At 40.5% G+C, this 20,891-nt stretch overlaps 2 protein-coding genes across 2 annotated transcripts in view; both read right to left on the bottom strand.

Annotated features, from left to right (window-relative positions):
- Nucleotides 1-2,444: 2,444 nt before the first annotated feature.
- LOC124011651 (ly6/PLAUR domain-containing protein 1-like) lies at nt 2,445-11,486 on the bottom strand. Its single transcript, XM_046325110.1, has 3 exons — nt 11,302-11,486; nt 8,087-8,221; nt 2,445-3,958 (listed from the first exon to the last, which is right to left on the bottom strand). Exons 1-3 carry the CDS (start codon nt 11,348-11,350, stop codon nt 3,723-3,725), a joined length of 420 nt encoding a protein of 139 aa, XP_046181066.1. The 5' UTR covers nt 11,351-11,486; the 3' UTR covers nt 2,445-3,722.
- Nucleotides 11,487-12,320: 834 nt separating this feature from the next.
- LOC124010358 (nck-associated protein 5-like) overlaps nt 12,321-20,891 on the bottom strand; it is a 115,751-nt gene continuing 107,180 nt past the window's right edge. The window contains 1 exon segment of the mRNA XM_046322721.1: nt 12,321-14,912. Coding sequence (XP_046178677.1) covers nt 14,589-14,912 — 324 coding nt within the window. The 3' untranslated portion in view covers nt 12,321-14,588.

Here is a 20,891-nt window from a genome sequence, read left to right as displayed (position 1 = left end):
ACTCCGAGACAGGATATTTCACAGCCTCCGTCACCCTGTGTCTCTCATTTAAACGTGGTGCACGGCTGTGTCGGGCATCCCTCTCTCCCTTGCTCTCATCCTCCATCTCTCTCTCCCAGTGTGAGGCTGACCTAACTAGGCCCATGTCTCATTTACAGACAAGCCTTAACTCCCCAACAAAGGAGGTTGGCATTATAAGATGCCCGAGGTCATTCAACGTAAACTGCCCTTTGAAGAAAAGCAACTAATCAAATCAAAAATGTTATTATAAATATGTTATTTGTTTATGACATATTGAAAACAGAATGGCGAGTCTGCTGTTTCACAAGCATTGTTTTTGGTCACAACTCTTTATTTGCATTTCACATGGGCAGAATATACAATCACTCTTCACAGAAGACCAATTAAGGGAGACCATCAAAAAAATTACCCATAATACCCCAATTCTGTTAAACATGTCTACCTGTTAATTCAATGCCTGACACATTCAAGATAAACATCAAATAAGGAAAAAACGCTGTATCATTATCGTTTAATTTAACCACTATCTTTTAATTTGAAGGATGCATCATGACATACTTCTTACATTAATCTCTTTGCAAAGCCTTTCAATAATTACAATGGCCAATGAATAAATCCAATCAAATCAAATACAATTGTATTGGAGTAATGAGAGTAAGTTATTAGATATGTTTCTGAAATCTATTTACATTTCATATATGCTGTATTTCCAAAAAGAATGGTCTTCCCTTCAGTCTCTGTGCTGCCTTTTCAGCAGAATAAATAACTCATCAATTGACAATAGAATCAGCTGAAAAGAAAGACAAAGTAGATGACTGTAAAGCTACTGCTAAGCTAATACCGACGATGACTGGCAATAGAATCAGCTGAAAAGAAAGACAAAGTAGATGACTGTAAAGCTACTGCTAAGCTAATACTGACGATGACTGGCAATAGAATCAGCTGAAAAGAAAGACAAAGTAGATGACTGTAAAGCTACTGCTAAAGCTAATACTGACGATGACTGGCAATAGAATCAGCTGAAAAGAAAAACAAAGTAGATGACTGTAAAGCTACTGCTAAAGCTAATACTGACGATGACTGGCAAAAGCCCATGGCACAAGAACCAAGAAAGAAACACTAGCCAACATAAATAAACACCTCGTCATGTATTTCCTACTGCACTGTTGTCTGTACCCTTTTGTCAAATTAACTCCACATTGTCACTTCAACCTTCAGTAGTCATATACACTCTGATATACGTGAGTGACGTCAGTTTCAGGGGTCAATAGAAGCATTTGGACCAGTCGCTCACTCCAATGGTTCATGTGGATCATTTTACACAATCCAAAATATTGTAGTTGTGTTTGTGCGCTCTCTGGCACTTTCAAGTGACAATCCATCAGATAGGAAACATCAATAGAAAGAGAGAGAATATGATTTCAGTAAGACATAAAAGTATGAGCAATATTTGTACATGATGCATTGGTGAGTAAATGCATCCATCAACTATGCCTCTCCACTTATAGCTAAGGGATCCATTCCACGACACGCCGCGCATGGTGAGCGTTCCGTGAGTCACTGTGTGCCAAAGGACCTATGCTGCTGAATGAGCATTATACGAACATCGTCAATAGTTCCAGATGAGCAACTACACTAAAAAGCTCCTCTAAGCAGTTTTAGCAGGTAGCTACAATAACCAATACTTATAATCTGACCTTCCAGCAATGACAGCCACATATCTCATGTCTGTACAGAAAATGGTATAATATGCATCCCTGCATTGAAATGTCCTTAATGTGAACTTGTGAATCAGTTATGAATAACAGAACTGCATAAAGCTCTACAACTAAAAAGCGGAGATATACTATAAGGACTGTTGAATGACTTCAAATATACTTGAAGAACCACACCCCCAAAAAAGTTTTTAAAGTTGAAAGTTGAAGTTGGATGTTGATACAGACTATTATTATCATCCTGTAAATGACTACAGCTAATAACAGGTTATTGAATACGCTACCGTTCAAAAGTTTGGGATCACGTAGAAATGTCCTTGTTTTTTGAAAGAAAATCACATTTAGACTGATGAGTTTCAAGAAGAAAGTTATTTGTTTCTGCCCATTTTAAGCCTGTAATCGAACCCACAAATGCTGATGCTCCAGATACTCAACTAGTCTAAAGAAGGCCAGTTTAATTGCTTCTTTAATCAGCACAACAGTTTCCAGCTGTGCTAACATAATTGCAAAAGGGTTTTCTAATGACCAATTAGCCTTTTAAAATTATGAACTCGGATTAGCTAACACAATGTGCCATTGGAACACAGGAGTGATGGTTGCTGATAATGGGCCTCTGCACGCCTATGTAGATATTCCATAAAAAATCTGTTATTTCCAGCTACAATAGTCATTTACAACAATAACAATGTCTACACTGTATTTCGGATAAATTTGATGTTATTTTAATTGACAAAAAAATTAAAATTAAAAAACAAGGGCATTTCTAAGTGAACCAAACTTTTGAACAGTAGTGTATGTCAATTTATATAACGTTTAAGAACAAATCCCTTGTGTCTTTCAGCAGTATGTGAAGTCCAAGAAAGTAATTGGGTATATACAGATATAGGATCTTAATTTGATCACCCTGTTTTGCAGGGAATTTTCTGCACAGCAGGAAAAGCAAACTTGTAGTGTATTCAAGATTTTTAAAGGCTTCTAATGTTGTATTTTCCACTTTAAAATGTTGGTTTCCCAAACAAAAAATGTATCAACCCTTACGAAAATGTCCATTAATTATAACCCACACAATAATTCACATTTCTGTAGGATTTGTTGCTGTAGGAATATGTTCCTGCTGTGAGAAACTGGTCAAATTAAGATCACACATCTGTACTTACAAATGATATAAGACATGCGATCCTGCAGTTAGTACTTACTGTAACAAGAACTTGTACTAGTAGTAAATGATGCAGACATCTAAATATATCTCCAAAATCCCTACAACTCACTGCTCAATGTCCTCAACTGTCAGTACCATCTCTACACTCAGATCCATGATGAGTTAACACAATTCTCACAGCTAAACGGCTGCTGAGTACTCACTGACTATGATCACGTCTGACTCCTAATCATCAGGAGTATTGATCTGAAGCGTTCGATCTTCCTATAAACAGGAGAACACCGACGTTGATGAGGTCAGTGCCCATTGCCCCCAATAGGGAACCTACAGAGTAAGCAAGGGGGGATTGGAGGGCAAGGGAGGGACGAAGAAGAAGGAGGCAATGGCAAGCATTCAGTTCTCAAAAACTCAAAACACCAGGATTATAAAAGGGGATCCTTCCAAAGAGTCTTAAGCTCTTGAGTATCCGATCCAAAGATGACGCTGTAGAGTCCACAGGAGGCTGCTGAGGGGAGGACGGCTCATAATAATGGCCAGAACGGAGCAAATGGAATGCCATCAAACACCTGGAAACCATGTGGTTGATGTCTTTGATACCATTCCACTCATTCTGATCCAGCCATTACCACGAGCTCGTTCTCCCCAATTAAGTTACCACCAACCTCCTGGGATAGTCTCTTATGTATAGGATTCCTCTCCAAAGACGATACTAGAGTCTGATGTGGCCAATACACTACGTACAGTTATGTACTGTAGCCTATATGTATTCTCATAATACTCTAGTGTTATCTTCGGGTAGAGCAGGGGACAAATGGACGCCTCTCGGTCTATGTCAGAGAGAGGGAGACCAGCGTGAGGGAGACCAGAAGGAAAAGAAGGGAGGAAAATGAAGAGGTGGCGGCCGACGGGACCGGGCGGTTCTTCTTCCGGGGCCCATTGCAGAGCGGTGTGTTACAGCAGGAGATGCACACAGAGTTGATCCTTCCAGTGCAGAACTGCTGGTAGCCTGACGAGGATATGAGGCAAGCCCCGGACGAGGCGCAGGACTTGCGGTAAAATATGCCTGAAGAAGGAGAGAGAGAAGTGGTCAGGGATAGTGCAAAGCTATACAGGATGTCCAGGTCAAGGTAGATGTGGTAGTGACACCGTTGGTGAAACTGAGCCAAGTCTCATAGCAAACTGAGGTAGCACAAGCACTGGGGAAGTCTGTCAACTGTCTTTTTATTTTCATGAATGTGTGTCTGTTTTACGTTATGCCTGGCCTATGCCATGTCTCGCACCCTTTTACAGTGCATGTTCTTGTACGTAAACCAAATATCTGTGAAAATCAGACAAAGCAATATCTAATCTACCTTTTTTTCACAAATAAACAGGAATAACAATTGCACATCAAAAAAATGTGGTGATTTGAACATATTTGCCTTAGGATCTTAGCCAAGTGAGAAATTCTTGAGACTATAATGTACTTCAGTGCTATTTGCAATTTAACAGAACTTTATCCTGATCAATACTGGAATGGTTCATATTACTGGGAGGTGATCCTCTCAGTGCCTAGAACCTTTGTCGAGCCGTTATAAGAAATAAAACCTTGAGAATGTCACCTCGGCAGAATATAATGCTCTCAAACGATGGAACAATTGCAACAAAACAATGCTTTGATTTATATGGTGGCGAGAGAATGCACATGACTAAGAGTGTTTTGATTTCATGGAAACGTTGTTGTGCCATGAAGTCTTTACCACAGGAGGTGGTAAGAAAGCCTTGCGTCTCCCTGCCTGATAAATGAACACCTTGCAGGGACTCAACTCCCGTTTCGCCCTACTCCTTCCTAGGAAATAGACACTGCGCTTTTGGACACAGAGAAATGCAAAGTGACCCTGGAGATTCGACTCAAGCTCCGCTGAATCTATAAGCATCCGTACATGTTATAAGCATATATGGGCGCTTATAATGTCTTAATGCAAGGTCTATCATGTGTTCTCTGCCGAAATGTGTCAGCAGACTGCAAAGAGCTGTTATTATGAGAAGGGGTTCATAAGTGCTTACGACAAGTCTTGCGTTGCATTGTAACTGTGGCGTAATGCGTTATACCCGTCGACGTTAAGTGAAGTGTCGAGAAAAGTTCAAATGAAAGTTTAAAGAGGAAGTAGATGAAAGAGGTAGATGAGAGAGGTAGATGAAAGAGGTAGATGAAAGGGGAAGGGGGAGAACTGCTAGTCATGTTAAAAGTTACATCGAAACTTTACTGCTCTAATTTACTCGTCTTTCTCTTGAAATAATAACCGATGAGCTGTCAGACAAAGTGTAAATGTGTAAATGCAATACAATATTCTTGTTTTGTCTCAAAGACGTCAGACAAGCCTTTAAGACAAAAGTAGAGCATTTCGGTCGGCATCAGCCCCTGATTACTGCTATTAAGTATGACAGAACTAACAATGCAACTTCAGCTTAATCAACCCTCTGCTTTGTTCCATACTTCATCACTATGCACATTTAGAACTGACAGTCAAACAAACCAAGTCCCCAAACCTTTGTTGGGGGGAGGAATGGGTAGAGACCAAGCTGGCACCAATTCACGTGCAAAAGCCAACTTTCCCTGAGGATTACGTTACAGATGTCTTCACATATCATACACACATTATGCAAGTGTTTCTTTCCACCGATAACGATGTGGTAATTTGCAAATGAATTATTTGTGATAAATTGCGGTTGCTGCACATAAAGATAATTAGTTAGGCTCCTGGTCTCAGGTTGACATTATAGGAAATTATTAAATTAAGGAACTTATTCATTACCAACATTGCTAGAAGGTTTCATGTTAGAATAAAAGTTTGCATGAATTTTCTGTTTATCTGCCTACAGGAGCACATAAGAATCCCTTTGCCAACATCGCATTTGAATCAAATGACTCAGAAGACCTTTCTAAAGAGTGCAGAGGCTGGAAAAGATTTGTGAATATTTTTTATTTTTTATTTATTTTTTATTTCACCTTTATTTAACCAGGTAGGCAAGTTGAGAACAAGTTCTCATTTACAATTGCGACCTGAATATACTGTAAGCATGTGCATTTCACACAAAAGTGCATCCTTATCTCAAGGTTATTCAAACCATTACACAGCATTACACCGTGTACATTTGTTCATGCCATTGTTGCCGTAGATTATTGCCTTTGAGGGATGAATCTTGTCAACCATCACGTTCAGAGACAGTTCGGGCATAAAACACTCGCTAAAGACAATCTTGCTATGACGGTTTTGGTACACTTTTTTTAATGCTCTTGTAATTGGAAGCATACATTTGAACACAAGTGACATGCTGTACATAACATTGGATGTGGTAAGATCAATAGGCCTAGTGTGTTTGAAGGGCGTTCTCTCATTAACCCTCTTGTTGTGTTCGTTTCATTCTGTGTTCCCGGGTCCAAAATGACCGTCCCCAGTATAGCTGATTATAAATCCATAATAATACATATATTATCACCTAATGTTGTGTTAGATATTTTTTATCAACTTAAGTTCCTGTGAACATTACAAGTTTTGAACTTCTATTTGCTATTTATGGCCTGTGGGTCCCATTGACCTGAGCTCATACAACTCGTTTTTGAGATGAAAAAAAAAAAGCATCATGTATGGATTATTTTGACAAAAACAAATGCTCAGATGAAACATATTGTTCTATTCATCACAGACTGCTTTGTGTCAAAGTTTAACAAGGACTCTCTCCTCCTCACCAGTGTTATGATCAAAGATATGATCAAGAGCCTCACATACAATATATCGTTTGGTCATTGTGCTGTCACAGAATGAATTGTGAGAAAGGCCTCAAAAAAGATTTACATACCAGAGCCTGAGAAAAGTTATATATATTATTGAAACAATGTTGCGATTGTCTGTGAGAATGCTAACAGGTGTGGTTCTCCTGGGGGAAATATTCTATTGGGGAAAGGTTCCCGTGGGGGTTGCCATGGAAGCCAAGAAGGGGAGTGATGTGTGTGTGTGCTCAAACACACATGCATGTGGGGGTCTGGGAGAGGAAGTGTGTCCATCTGATAAATGGGCATGTGCCTGAACTCAATTTTATACACTAATTGTATTCTCACCCATTATTTTCTAATTACTGGTCATTTTTGACCAGGAACACCACAGGTGTAAACAAGTTCAATAAAACCCCCAAAATGTTATGAAAATCATCCAAATGTAATTTGTGTGTTCAGATGCCCTGTGTGGACAAAGTTATGGAACCTTATGACATTCCGATTAAATTAACTACGTTTTTCAGAGAGAAAACTTGTAAATCAGTCCAATTTGACCGGAACACGGCAGGAGGGTTAAGCAATAAGGCACGAAGGGGTGTGGTGTATGGGCAATATACCACTACTAATGGCTGTTCTTATGCACGACACAACTCATAGTGCCTGGATACAGCCTTTAATTGTGTTATATTGGCCTTATACACAAACCCCTGAGGTGTCTTGTTGCTATTATTAACTAGTACAGCAGTACAAATAAATGTCTGATATACCACGGCTGTCAGCCAATCAGCATTCAGGGCTCGAACCACCCAGTTTATAATAAAACATATTGCATGGATCAACTGAGTACAGCAACCAGCAACCAAGGGGTTAACCACCCTTTGGGATAATCCCATTAAAATAATATGAGCCATAAACCATGAATTAACTATGGTAATAGCCTCTTCATCTATGGAGATTCGTTGATACACTGTAGGTCCCAATTGATGTAGTGGGCATGTAGGCCTAGTTTATGATCTCATTTGTTGATGTTACAAGGAGACCTTATAGATCAGTGCCACTGAATTCAAAGATAGAGAGGAAGTGCAGGAAAGAGGAAAATATACCGTATTTAGGTCACATGTTAAAAAGTGTCACAGTCCGGTGTGACTTGGTTTTATATGGCAAGGTAGGTGTCAGAGAAGGCAGTGTGGCCTGGGGTGGTCTAGCTACAGAATACATTTATATTGTGTTGGCGTGGGTTCGAATCCGGCCCCAGCCTTCTGACACAAAACAGATCCTCCAACCTTCCTGTCTCTCTCTCACAGGTCTCTCTCGTCAGACTGAAGCTCACGCTCTGCTGTGGCGGAGATCCAGCGCCAGCGAGAAGGGACTACATCTCCCACTAGCTCTATCCAATGAAGAACAAGCGAGGAAAGGAATGGGACGCTGTTTTCTTACCATCCTTCTTCACCAGTACCTCCTTCTGACACATGTCCTGCACGTTGACCGTGCAGTTGACAATGAACTCCGGCGTGGAGCATTCATTGTTTTTCACCTCCTCACACTGGTAACATTGGATCTGGAGAGCATAGCCTGTACAAGAGAGAGACCAGAAGAACCGCAAGGAGTTAAAAATAAAAAAAAGTCCACAGTTCACCAGTATCTGGCATATAGTATCTCATTAGTCTATGAATGTTGGTCAAGAGAGACTACAGGCAAATTCTTTCAAGTTCGTTTGGCTGTGCTAGATTGAGCTTTCCCGGCACAGTGGAACCAATGGAGTTGTCAGAAAAGTGCGAGCTGGCACTCCAGGCAATCTCGATCGAAACGCTGAAACTATTTGAAAGATTAGGCCTAAAATCTCGTTTGAAACATTTGAAAATGTTATGCCGTGCACCCAGGTCTGCAGTTCAGTCATTAGAATTATCCCTTGTTCATCTGGAGCCTTTCAGCCCCCCATGTTTTCCTCCCAGCTAATCAAGAATAATGTGTTTTCGTGATCTATTGCCATTACCACAGATCAGGAACTGTATCCACGAGGAGAGACAAATCCATCTTTGAAACGAAAAAGTCTCTTTGCTGGCATTTTGAAAGTCAACTTGGACCCTATTTGCAAGACGGGATCCCCGTGATGAATCACAAGTGTGAAGATTATCTCAAAGAGCAGTTAATGTGGGAGAGACGATGTTGACGCTATATCCTTACACACGTGGACATGTTGCAAATATCAGACAATGGGACTTTGAGCTAATATGATGACATTTCTGTACCCCACCACAGAAAGCACTGATGAGTCACACAAACACATACTTCTCTGACTACATACACGTTTGTCACGACAACAAAGAAACACAGCAGAGAGGAGTTGTTCGGTGCACAAACCGGTCTGGAGTCAGGATAAAGGGATTTTGACTGAAAATAATGAACAAACACTTTCCGACAATATAAATCCATACTCTCATGTACTTGCCAACTAAACTTAATATAGAGCCGTCAGACATAATTGCGTGTGTAAACTGGGCATACTGCATCTGTGCAGGGAAAAAGGCGACTCAACTTTACGCACTAAAATAATAATTGCCATTCTGACTACTACAGGTCAAAACAACCAAGCCACAGAGTGTTTCAGACAAAGTGTTTTTATCCACACACTCAATGAAGCTGTTGCTCCAGCACTGACTTCAAATGAGATGAATTCATTCTAACTTGACTCATTGGAATTAAATGGAAATTGAGATTAACTAAGAATGACAGATGGTGGTTGGCTATTCACGCAAAGTTGTTTCACAGGGGCGAAAAAATGAAGAGAATTGAATCGAGGATACCGGATGGATAGCACAATCTGATTCAGGGTTTAGCAGAAACATGCATGACTGTGCAATGATAAACAATCATTCAAAATGTTCTCAAGCGCCACAGTGTCAGGTCATTTGTTCTCCGTGACAGTTAGTACCGTGTTCTAATTGTTGAAATGGCGACAGTCCTTCTTTTCCCAGTCTGACACCAAGTACAAATTCAATTGAAAAGGATCCAAAACAAAAATCTGAGCGTAATTACTTTAAAACCAGATAAATGCTTCAAAACTCCATCCATCAACTGAGCAATAGAGTCTCATAAAGTGCCTAAACCACATCCTAGACTGTAATGTATTTGTCCTCTACAGACCACTGGCTATTTACACTCTATATAATTAACATTTAGGCAAGCATAAAGTCATGTACATATTGTCTATACTTTTCATATTGTTCTTCAATACAGTTTTCACTGAGGTAAAAACATCCTCGAGTTATTTAGAAGTATTTTCTGCTAACAGCAAAGATGATGTTTAAGGAGTGAGTATGTTGCAGCACACCAAATGCAGCACATCCAACTCGGAACGGAGAGAACATTTGTATGTTATTTACACCAGAGGCATTTTTGGCGAGATCAAGTTCTTACAGGCCACTGCTCATATGCCATGTGCAATGTGTTGAACTGGAAATATGGACTGGAAAAGCTCTGAGTGGCTGATCGTTGGATGTATGTTGGAATGACAATGCGGACTATTCCATTGACATAGATTATCATTGTCATTTTACCTGAACCTTTTTTTAAAAACTACATTACCACCGTTTGTATACATTATTCCCAAATCATTGCTATAAGGTGACCCATGTGGATTGAGAAATCGGTTTATTTGCCGTCATCTATCTTAAATGGTGTATTTTCCTTCCACAGTCATCTGAAGAGAGACAGCTTTGTTATTCTCTGCATATTTCGTGATTTTAATATTCATCACAGGTGTTCATGGAGTGGTAGTTCAGCTCCTTTAACACCCATTAAAAAAATGGTGCTTGAGTTTATTACATTCACCTGAGCTGACAACTGTTGATCAATCAAGTTCCTTATCATTTGAGCTTGATGGAATGCCTACACCTGTAAAAAAAAAGTGTTGAATTGCATCTATGTAATTAGAAAGCTATTAATTGGCTATTGATAATGAGCGGCCTCAACATGTCCCTCTGCTTTATCAAATGTGTGAATACATTCTTCACCTGTAAGGGTGTCTAGTCATGTTTAGTAGCAATTCATCCGAACATTCAATAGCCAAATTAGCATGCCACGCAGGGCAATTGTAAGATCAGAAAGACGCTCCAAATATGGAATAATGGTCAATGTTTCAGCTCTATTATTTAACATTGACCTTTTTAAACAATATCATTACATTTAAGCAAAGATACGTAAAATAGTAGCTTAAGTAACATTTTTGAAAATGTGCCTTTGCACAAGTCATATGGCGCAATAGTTTTACAGACGCAATTATGACCTAAGGTGACATATTTTCTCTAGCTGGAGCGCAAGTGTCATTAAAAAATGTTAAATCCAAAAATCTATGTCACAATTTCTTATTCCAAGACAGTTATAAATGCATTTAACGAGATTATTTGATCTGCAATGGTGACCTCCTGCGCGCCTCCCTGTTGGCATTACCAGACCTCTACTGGACTTCTGAAAACGATTTAATTGTTTTCATCCGACAAAAGAAAAGCTCCCCAAAATCATTTAAACATAATCCAAACTTGAATTAGATTGGAATACCTGGACACATCACTTGAGGAAATGCTCTCAGCATCAGAATACAACGCAGCAAGCTAACACATGTAAGATTACGCAGTCTCCAAAGTTTAGCATACCTGTTTTGAGGAAAATTCCAAGCAAAGTTGCGTAAATGAGAAGCAACATCCTCTCCCAAATGACACTATAGAGGAACACATCAGACCAGGTGAACTTAAAACGAAAGCAAAACCCTTAGATGGATCCGTGGCATCAATGTGTGAGAGCACATTCTGCTACGAGGAATGTGATGCGCAGCGCTGAACGAGGGTGAGCTCTGGGGTTCGAGAGACTAGGCTGCGGAATTCCAGTGAAATTGGATGAGGATAAATCGTAAAACGTACCACGTGATGAAAGATCGTGGTATGGAAGCAATTCTTCAATCACTCATATCCTACACGCGCAGATCAGTGGTTTAATTGCGTCCAAATATGAAATGGTCACCTTTGGATATGCTTTTGGGCATGGAGTGCACCGTTGGTAGCCATGCACATTTAACCAGATTTAGAAAGGCTACTATTAATTAAATACGTTTTTTGAGATCATCTTATGGATCTTCTGTGTCTGTTATGGATCTTGTATGTTTCAGTTTTTTGAGAGAGAGAGAGAGAGAGAGAGAGAGAGAGAGAGAGAGAGAGATGGGAGAGAGAATGTTTGGATGTCACTCTTGGGTGGCTGAATTAATTACTTTTATTTATAGTCACATAATTACCCATCAAGAGAGTCCAATTGTTATAAATGCCCCTACTTTATAAGCACTGTTAAAGAGAGCGAAGCTCAGTGCACACAGGCTATACGTTTAACACGTTTTGTAGTTGAAGACTATGACATGAGCTTTACCGCAAGCATTTGAAGGCAGGACTTGGCTCAAACCTTGCCATTATTAACAATTCCCTGCTGTAGCATATATATATATATTTCAGTTACACATTTATGGGCGCAATGGCAAAGATCAGCGAAGATCTCACTGTTCCTTATGACTATAGTACCTTACATTTGACTACAGTATATGATACTGAAGGCACACGTGTATGACTGCACGCACACACACATACATACACAAACGTCAACCTCCAACTGTTACGAAAGCTGCACCAAATTTAAAATAGGAAATCATTTATTTTTATTTGTCTGGGAAATTATTACATAAAATATAGCATTAAAAGTCTAATGTAACAGCCAAAATTGCACACGTAATTACCAAACTAACACTGCTGGTAACAGGTTCTCTTACAAAGGAACAATCAAGCAGAGAAGATGTGAAGTAGGACAATTAAACACCACTATACAGTTCCATGTACAAAAAGTGGGATATAAATACTGGTCAGCTAGAAAAATACACACTATGGTCTTAGCAAGACTCTCCTTACATATTATTAACAGTTTCATGGAAAATTGTTCAAACAATGAAACGTACAGTCTGTTTTTGATTAGCACCAGAATCAAATTACGCACGTTTGGCATGATGATTTATTCCTACTACGTGTCAAATGTGTTATAGGATAAAGTGATAAAAGGTTGCAGTAGTAGCTTTTATTCGACAAAATAAAACATTTTGTATCGACAAACACTACAGGAAGTCACAAAACGAGGAAACGATCAAGAAAAGTTGAACTGTTCTCAATCAATAGATATATAGTTTGAATGGTTGGCAAACATTACACAATTATTAAATGTTTTAAATTGCATATACCACTCAGCAATGCTCCATTCTGATATTAATTTAATTGCAGTTTTTAACACACAAACAAAATATACAAAAAATGAGTGTTTTATGATGCTACAAGAGACACAGTTTCAACAGTTATGTTATCTTGAAGTTCATGAAGGTTTTACTTTTCAAAAAATGTCTGTTTTCCGTTTTAAAAATGAAAAATGTATTTTCCATGAGTTGTAACCTTATATTCAAGGTAACTAGGTATACGCGTTGCATTTTCCCTGAGCTACTAGCATAGACCTTGCTCCGCAAATGTGTTATTGAAGCCAACAGAAGTTTCTGATTCATAAGTACCGTTCTGACACTAGTTCAGTTCTATGTTTACATGAAATACTGAGTGACCCAAGTACAATGGTGATGGCACGGTGATTGCTTAAAGGGATAATTCAGGATTTTTTCTACTTCCCCAGAGTCAAATTAATTGGTGGATACCATTTTTATGTCTCTACGGGCAGTTTGAAGGACATTGCTAAATAGTGTTAGCATAATGACTGGAAGTCTATGGTAACTGCTAGCATGCTAGTAGATATACTTCCAGTCATTGCGCCAACACTAGTTAGCATTAGCTCACACAACTAACTCTAACTTCCTTCATACTGGATGCAGAGACATGATAATGGCATCCATGAGTTCATCTGACTAGGGAAGAAGATAAAGGGCTTCATTGCCAAATATCCCGAAGTATCCCTTTAAGCCACTGCATAGCAGTTGAAGATCAGCTTGACAGTTTTGACTTGCTGGTAGAAATGATTGATCATGTATCGATCATGTATTTCTCATCTGTACCACAACTCAAAGTCAATATTGACTCCAGTACATTCAATATGCAGGATACTATTCTTTAAGATTCCAAAGTACTGGTGGTTCAATTAAATGTGCAAATGCGTGTATTTAGGTCACTTAATATAAAGTATAAATTCCGCCACTTCAAAAATAATGTGTCTAATGTGTGTCACATTTGAGTTCGCCATGCAACTTTCAAAATAGCACAGCAGTCTAGTAATCGTACACGTTTGACACAATGGCTTTAGGAGCTATGATTGTATGGTATGGGTTGCAGTGTATTGCATGATGGTAGTTGTGGTGTGTAGGCCTGCCATTGTGGCATACCACACTGTGGCAGTAAAACATTTGAGAAATATTTTGAGAAATAATGATCCGTGAGAAAACCATCTATCCACATCCAACAACCGTAATAGTTTTTTGCACATATTATCATTCTTAAGGTATTGCTTCACACTACTAGGCATCATCAGTTGCTCCTGATGATATTGCTGATTGGTTTGATTTGGATTTGGTGGTATTTACTCTAGTTATGTCTTCAAGTTGAATTCCTTAACTTTGTACAGTATTTTTACAGTGCAATGATTTAAAAAAAAACATTCCCCCTTCGGGGAAAAATATATAATGCCTGACAATTTCTAATATTGCTTTCCACACCTTGAACGGTGGTACTGTTGTAGCCTATAGTTTAATTGTCCATCTCAGAGGTCATGCATACCGTACAGTCTGGGTTCACGTCCTTATCTTATGACATCACCGATGACATCCCTTTCTTCCTTATGACCTAAGTGCTTCGGTTGGTGGGAGTAGCAGAGGCCTCCAACAGAAGACTCCAACAGAATCATCCCCGGCCTCCACTTTCTTACTCTACACATCGTTGGAGCCTTGACTGGTGCATGAGGAGAAGCTGTCGTAAAGCGAATCGCTGAGAGAACCCACACGCTCTGCCCCGGGCTTGTTGGAGTAGTAGCTGGACGACGAGGGCTCGTTGTCAACCCTGCTGCAGCAGTCCTCTTCTCTCTCCCCTGCGGAACAGGAGCAGTCACCGCTACTGGGCCTTAGCTCTGTCTCCGGGTACAGCCCCAGCCCACTGCTGTTCAGCTTGTTCAGGGAATCCAAGGACACGTCTCTGGAGCCGACCTGGACCCCCCCTCCGCAGCCGCCTGTCGTCATGTCCACTCGATTCCCTTTCTACAGCAACAACAAGACAAATGAGAGAGGAGAAAATGAGACGAGAGGTGTTTTTGTCATCTGCCCACACTGTAGCACATTATTATCATCATACATTAAAGGGCCAATCTGGTATTCAAACAACAAAGCTGTCCCAGATTACTTATATGAAATGATTTGGAGAAAGGAGCAATCTGTCACTCTGTCTCTCAACAAAGAATGTCCAGAAACAACAAAAACAAGGCTGTCATGCTGAATTTACTCTGAGTGTACAAAACATTAGGAACACCTTGCTAATGTTGAGTTGCACCCCCCTTTGCCCTCAGAACAGCCTCAATTCGTCGGGGCATGGACTCTACAGAGTGTCGAAAGTGTTCCACAGGGATGCTGGCCCATGTTGACTCGCGAGGTCAGTCTATGTCATGGAACTGTTTTGTACACTCAGTGTACATCTACTTCAGAGTAATGCAACACCACAAAGCAATTTGACTACTGCCATTCCTGAGTATCGCATTGATTTATTGAGAGCTTTGTTCATTCTCCTCCCATGCTTAAGGCCCAATGAGTCTGTCTGGGGGAATCTGCCGTGAGATATCAACCTCTCTACAGGGAGGGAGGGAGGGAGGGAGGGAGGGAGGGAGGGAGGGAGGGAGGGAGGGAGGGAGGGAGGGAGGGAGGGAGGGAGGGAGGGAGGGAGGGAGGGAGGGAGGGGGAGGGAGATTCTCCTTCGTAGCTGTTTTAACACAGCGTATTATATTTTTGTCAGGAGCCCATGTTGTTAAAAAAGAAACGAGTGAAACGGCGGCCAGCTTCTTCTCGCTATAAATTAACGCAAATGGTTTAACCTCAAATATACTGGAGAGAAAACAGCTACTGTATATCATTTTGCATATTGACAGGTGTTTTGGTATGCACAGAGATTCTAACTTAAAGGTATAATGTGGTATCTGGGTATCTGTTCAATGGAGATTTCAATCCATTAATTCTTGAAGATTATACCACAACAAGAGTGGAGCTGCCATTTGTCTAGAGAAATAAATCCCAGATTGCAGCATTAATGTTGCAGTTTCAGGATGAATCCCTAGATCCCTCTAGGTCCTGTTGTTTATGTACTTTTGAGAAATACTTTTGGCATGTACACTTTTATCGTGTGTGGTGGCTGAACTCATTGCCTTCTTTCATGGAAAACGCCTCCAAGCCATTCCACCACCCTTGAGTAAAATTGGCAACACAACAATAGGAGAAGTCTCCATTGAGATATATATATATATATATATATATATATATATATATATATATATATATATATATATATATATATATAAAGCTCTGCATCTCCAATCTAGCATAATCACAGAAATCATGCATAATGCATTTTTCCACATACAGTTATACATCTAACCACAGTGAATACAAAACACATCTTCAGTAGAAAAAAAATAGATGTTGTGTAATTCAACCTTGGTCAATAACTATTAGAATATCTTAACGGAAATATGTATGCAGAAATGCACTAAGGAATCTTGAAATCATTTGAGGAATCGTTATAAGGAGCCTGTGCTCTCTGGCTACATTGTGTCGGTGGTCAAGGTAAACACAATTCTCCTGATAACTGGATTTTCCTCCAGCCAATCTACTGAAAGGGCCAAGCCATCCACACACTTCCTGGGTGGAGAGTACACAGAGGTATTACCGTATTACCAGGGGTATAGACCACCCCCGGGGTTGCACTAACTCCTCATCATTAAGTGTTCACTGCCAGGTGCCTCTTAGAAATGGCTTTCCTCCCAGGAACTCCAGCCCAGAACCACTCTGCTAACAATCTGGCGGTTTACAGTAATGCATTCTAAACACAGGCACCGCGGGTTAGATATTCTTCATATACTAGATCAGCACAGAGAAAATCGGAAATACCCTAGACTTTTGAAAAATATAACTTTTGAGATACAGTGACTAATAATGGTAATTCAAGGGTTGGTGATAAAAAACGAATGTGACTCAAATCTGCAAAAGGACACATCTCCATTGTAGCAAAGTTACTGGAGAGTCAAAAGTGCTACGTCGAAAATGCTTTTTAGTCCAAGACTAGGCTCAATCTGGGTCCGGGAAGCCAACCATATAGTATGTGCCGGTGTAGTGTAGTCTACAGGTGCATGGATGTGGGAGACCATGAGAGCCGAGCAGAGGGTGTTTGACTTGATTGTGATCAGTGATTGGAATTGGGGTGGCCTTTCGTTCAGTGCCTGTGACAGTGAGGAACAGCAATCATGGTCCTGTTCTTCTCCTAACAGCCCTGAGCTCTCTATCTCGGTAGGAGGGATTCTTATCTGTGATTGAATTTGATTTGGTGAAACACAATTACCACTCTTGCATGTGGGTCGAAACCAACCTCCGTGCAGACCTTGACCATCCGAAGGCACCTAAGGAGCCAGTTGAAGTGTATCCTTTACAACGGGAACACACAGGAAAACATCGCCTCAGGGGCACATCAGGTGGAAAAAGAGCTTGTCAACGGCTAATTGGTTATCATCTAGCAACACTGAGGTATTTCAGTTCAATGGGAATTTCTTAGGTAACTTGGATTCTGACAGAATATATACGTTGGAAACATTCTTCCTTTCTAAAGAAGAGTCAGTCAGTCGATAAGGAGGTCAAATAGAGAACGGCTGTTCTTCTCCCTGACTGGGATTCTGGACAATTGTTGTGTGTCTGAAATATTTATTGTTCATATACCACTAATGGTATACTGTTGTGTATGTACGTATAGGCAGTAGCAGCTGGTATACAATTTAAATCAATCAATCAATCAATATATATATATATATATATATATATATATATATATATATATATATATATATATATATATATATATATATATATATATATATATATATATATATATATAGGCATGTGGGCTTTGAGAGACAATACTTTTTCTCTACACTTGGTGTCAGATGTTTAAAAAAAATACACCTCTGATATTTAGATAATTACAAATTACTCATAACATTTCGGCCCAATATTTGATTCGAAAGTCTGTCATCTGAAGCACATCTTACATGTCTGTACTTCTACTTCCAATTGCATGTCCAAGACCAAAAACATGCCCCTCTCTCCCCATTGAATTAGTGCTCCAGGTAACAAGCTGTTACAAGCAGCTGGGGGAGAAAGTGTGAACACAGATATTACATAGTTATGAGGCATATTGCTGTGTAACCTGGCCCTCTCTGGTCTGGCTCCTTAGGCCCTGCCATGCCCGGCCCCAGCACAGCATCTAATGCTGTTTTCCCCCTGTCGGAGAGGCCTGCAGCAATCTCTATTACCCATCGGCAGAGAGAGAAGGGAGCGAGAGAGAGAGAGAAGGGAGCGAGAGAGAGAGAGAGAAGGGAGCGAGAGAGAGAGAGAAGGGAGCGAGAGAGAGAGAGAAGGGAGCGAGAGAGAGAGAGAAGGGAGCGAGAGAAAGAGAGAAGGGAGCGAGAGAGAGAGAGAGAAGGGAGCGAGAGAAAGAGAGAAGGGAGCGAGAGAGAGAGAGAGAAGGGAGCGAGAGAGAGAGAGAGAGAGAGAAGGGAGCGAGAGAGAGAGAGAAGGGAGCGAGAGAGAGAGAGAAGGGAGCGAGAGAGAGAGAGAGAAGGGAGCGAGAGAAAGAGAGAAGGGAGCGAGAGAGAGAGAGAGAAGGGAGCGAGAGAGAGAGAGAGAAGGGAGCGAGAGAGAGAGAGAAGGGAGCGAGAGATAGAGAACCTGGGAGAGAAGGAAAAAAAGAGAAAAAGGGAGAGAAGGAAAGATAGAGAGGGAAATAAAGAGAGGATGGGAGCAACTGAGAAAGATATAGAAATAAAAAGGGGGGAGATTGAAGGAGGTAGAGGGAAGAGGGGGTGTAGCCAGGCAGCCAGAGAGGCAGGCAGCCAGAGAGGCAGGCAGCCAGAGAGGCAAGCAGGCAGCGTGGCTGTCAGGCAGTGTCAGGATGATGAATGGGGGCCAGGCTGGGCCATGAGGTCTCTGATGGGAGCTGCTGAGCTTTACATCACTCTCCTGAGTGTTTGTGAAAGGTTATTAAAGGCACTTAAATCACCCAATCTCACACCGCACCCCTTCTCCCCCCCGTCCGCACCTTCCGCACACTTCCCAAACAAATCTTCCCTAACGATATTATGAACTTGTGATACCTGACTGACTTAAAGGGAATGGTCACACCACCATATTTTACAGTAGGTATGGGTTTCTTTTCGGCTCATACATTCTCATTTTGGTGCCACACCCACCACTGGTGTGAGTGGCCAAAAGACCTCTATTTTCATGTAATCTGACCAAAGCACCAGTTCCTATCGAATCCAAGTGCCATTGCCATTTAGCACTGCTGGCTGGGTGATTTGAAAAGGCTTAGTCAAGCGATCAATACTCTTAGCAAAAATGTTTATCTTTACTTTACAATCTGTAGAAACTATGAGAATAGAAAGGTTCAGAACTTTTGTGAAACATAAATAATATATCTCAAATAGAAATCAAAACTGGATGGACTTCAACGATAGATGGTGGGTTAAGGGTAGCTGGGACAAAACAGAAACAAGGATGGGACAAAAAATAAAAGGTAACTATATTGTAAAACATACTGTGTGTCCTTAAAATGTACAGTATATAGTATGTATAAGCTGGAAGTAGAAGTTGTTGTTGTCCATTGGTTTACTCCAATTAGGAAGAGGATGTAGGGTTAGGGGAAAATAATAAGGGAAAATATATACAAGATCTATATACATACAGTAACAGTCAAAGGTTTGGACACACCTACTCATCCATGTTTTTTTTCTATACTTTTATAGATATTTTCTACATTGTAGAATAACAGTGAAGACATCAAAACTAGGAAACAACAGATATGGATTCATGTCGTAACCGAAAGTGTAAAACAAATTAAAATATATTTCATTTGAGATTCTTCACAGTAGCCCCCCTTTGCCTTGACAGCTTTGTACACTCTGCATTCTCTCTACTCTCATGAGGTAGTCACCTGGAATGCGTTTCAATTAACAGGCGTGCCTTGTTGAAAGTTCCTTTGTGGAATTTATTTCCTTCTTAATGCATTTGAGATAGTTAGTTGTGTTGTGACAAGGTAGGGTTGGTATACAGAAGAAAGCCCTACTTTGTAAAAGACCAAGTCCATATTATGGCAAGAACGGCTCAAATAATCAAAGAGAAATGACAGTCCATCATTACTTTAAGACATGAAGGTCAGTCAATCTGGAAAATGTCAAGAACTTTGAAAGTCTCTTCAAGTGCAGTCGCAAAAACCATTAAGCACTATGAGGAAACTGGCTCTCATGAGGACCGCCACAGGAATGGAAGACCCAGAGTTACCTCTGCTGTAGGGGATAAGATCACTAGAGTTAACTGCACCTCAAATTGCTGCTCAAATAAATGCTTCACAGAGTTCAAGTAACAGACAAATCTCAACATCAACTGTTCAAAGGAGACTGTGTGAATCAGGCCTTCAGGGTTAAATTGCTGCAAAGAAACCACTACTAAAGGACACCAATAAGAAGAAGATACTTGCTTGGGCCATGAAACATGAGCAATGGACATTAGACCGGTGGAAATCTGTCCTTTGGTCTGATGAGTCAAAATTTGAGATTTCTGGTTCCAACCACTGTGTGAGACGCAGAGTCGGTGAACGGATGACCTACGCATGTGTGGTTCCCACCATGAAGCATGGAGGAGGAGGTGTGATGGAGGAGGTGTGATGACACAACACACCTCCAGGCTGTGTAAGGGCTATTTGACCATGAAGGAGAGCGATGGAGTGCTGCATAGGATGACCTCACCCGACCTCAACCCAATTGAGATGGTTTGGGATAAGTTGGACCGCAGAGTGAAGGAAAAGCAGCCAACAAGTGCTCAGCATATGTGGGAACTCCTTCAAGACAGTTGGAAAAGCATTCCAGGTGAAGCTGGCTGGGAGAATTCCAAGAGTGTGCAAATCTGTCATCAAAGCAAAGGATTTGTTTA

This window comes from Oncorhynchus gorbuscha, linkage group LG23, assembly GCF_021184085.1.
Source record: "Oncorhynchus gorbuscha isolate QuinsamMale2020 ecotype Even-year linkage group LG23, OgorEven_v1.0, whole genome shotgun sequence".
Taxonomy (NCBI): domain Eukaryota; kingdom Metazoa; phylum Chordata; class Actinopteri; order Salmoniformes; family Salmonidae; genus Oncorhynchus; species Oncorhynchus gorbuscha.
Note: the sequence above shows the minus strand (reverse complement) of the source record. Positions and strands in the feature narration are given on the sequence as shown.

Coding starts and splice junctions, on each gene's coding strand:
- LOC124011651 (XM_046325110.1), bottom strand. CDS start 11,350: ATGTTGCTTCTCATTTACGCAACTTTGCTTGGAATTTTCCTCAAAACA. Junction 8,222..11,301: donor TGGAATTTTCCTCAAAACAG/GTATGCTAAACT, acceptor TCTCTTGTACAG/GCTATGCTCTCCAGATCCAA. Junction 3,959..8,086: donor GGTACTGGTGAAGAAGGATG/GTAAGAAAACAG, acceptor CTCCTTCTTCAG/GCATATTTTACCGCAAGTCC.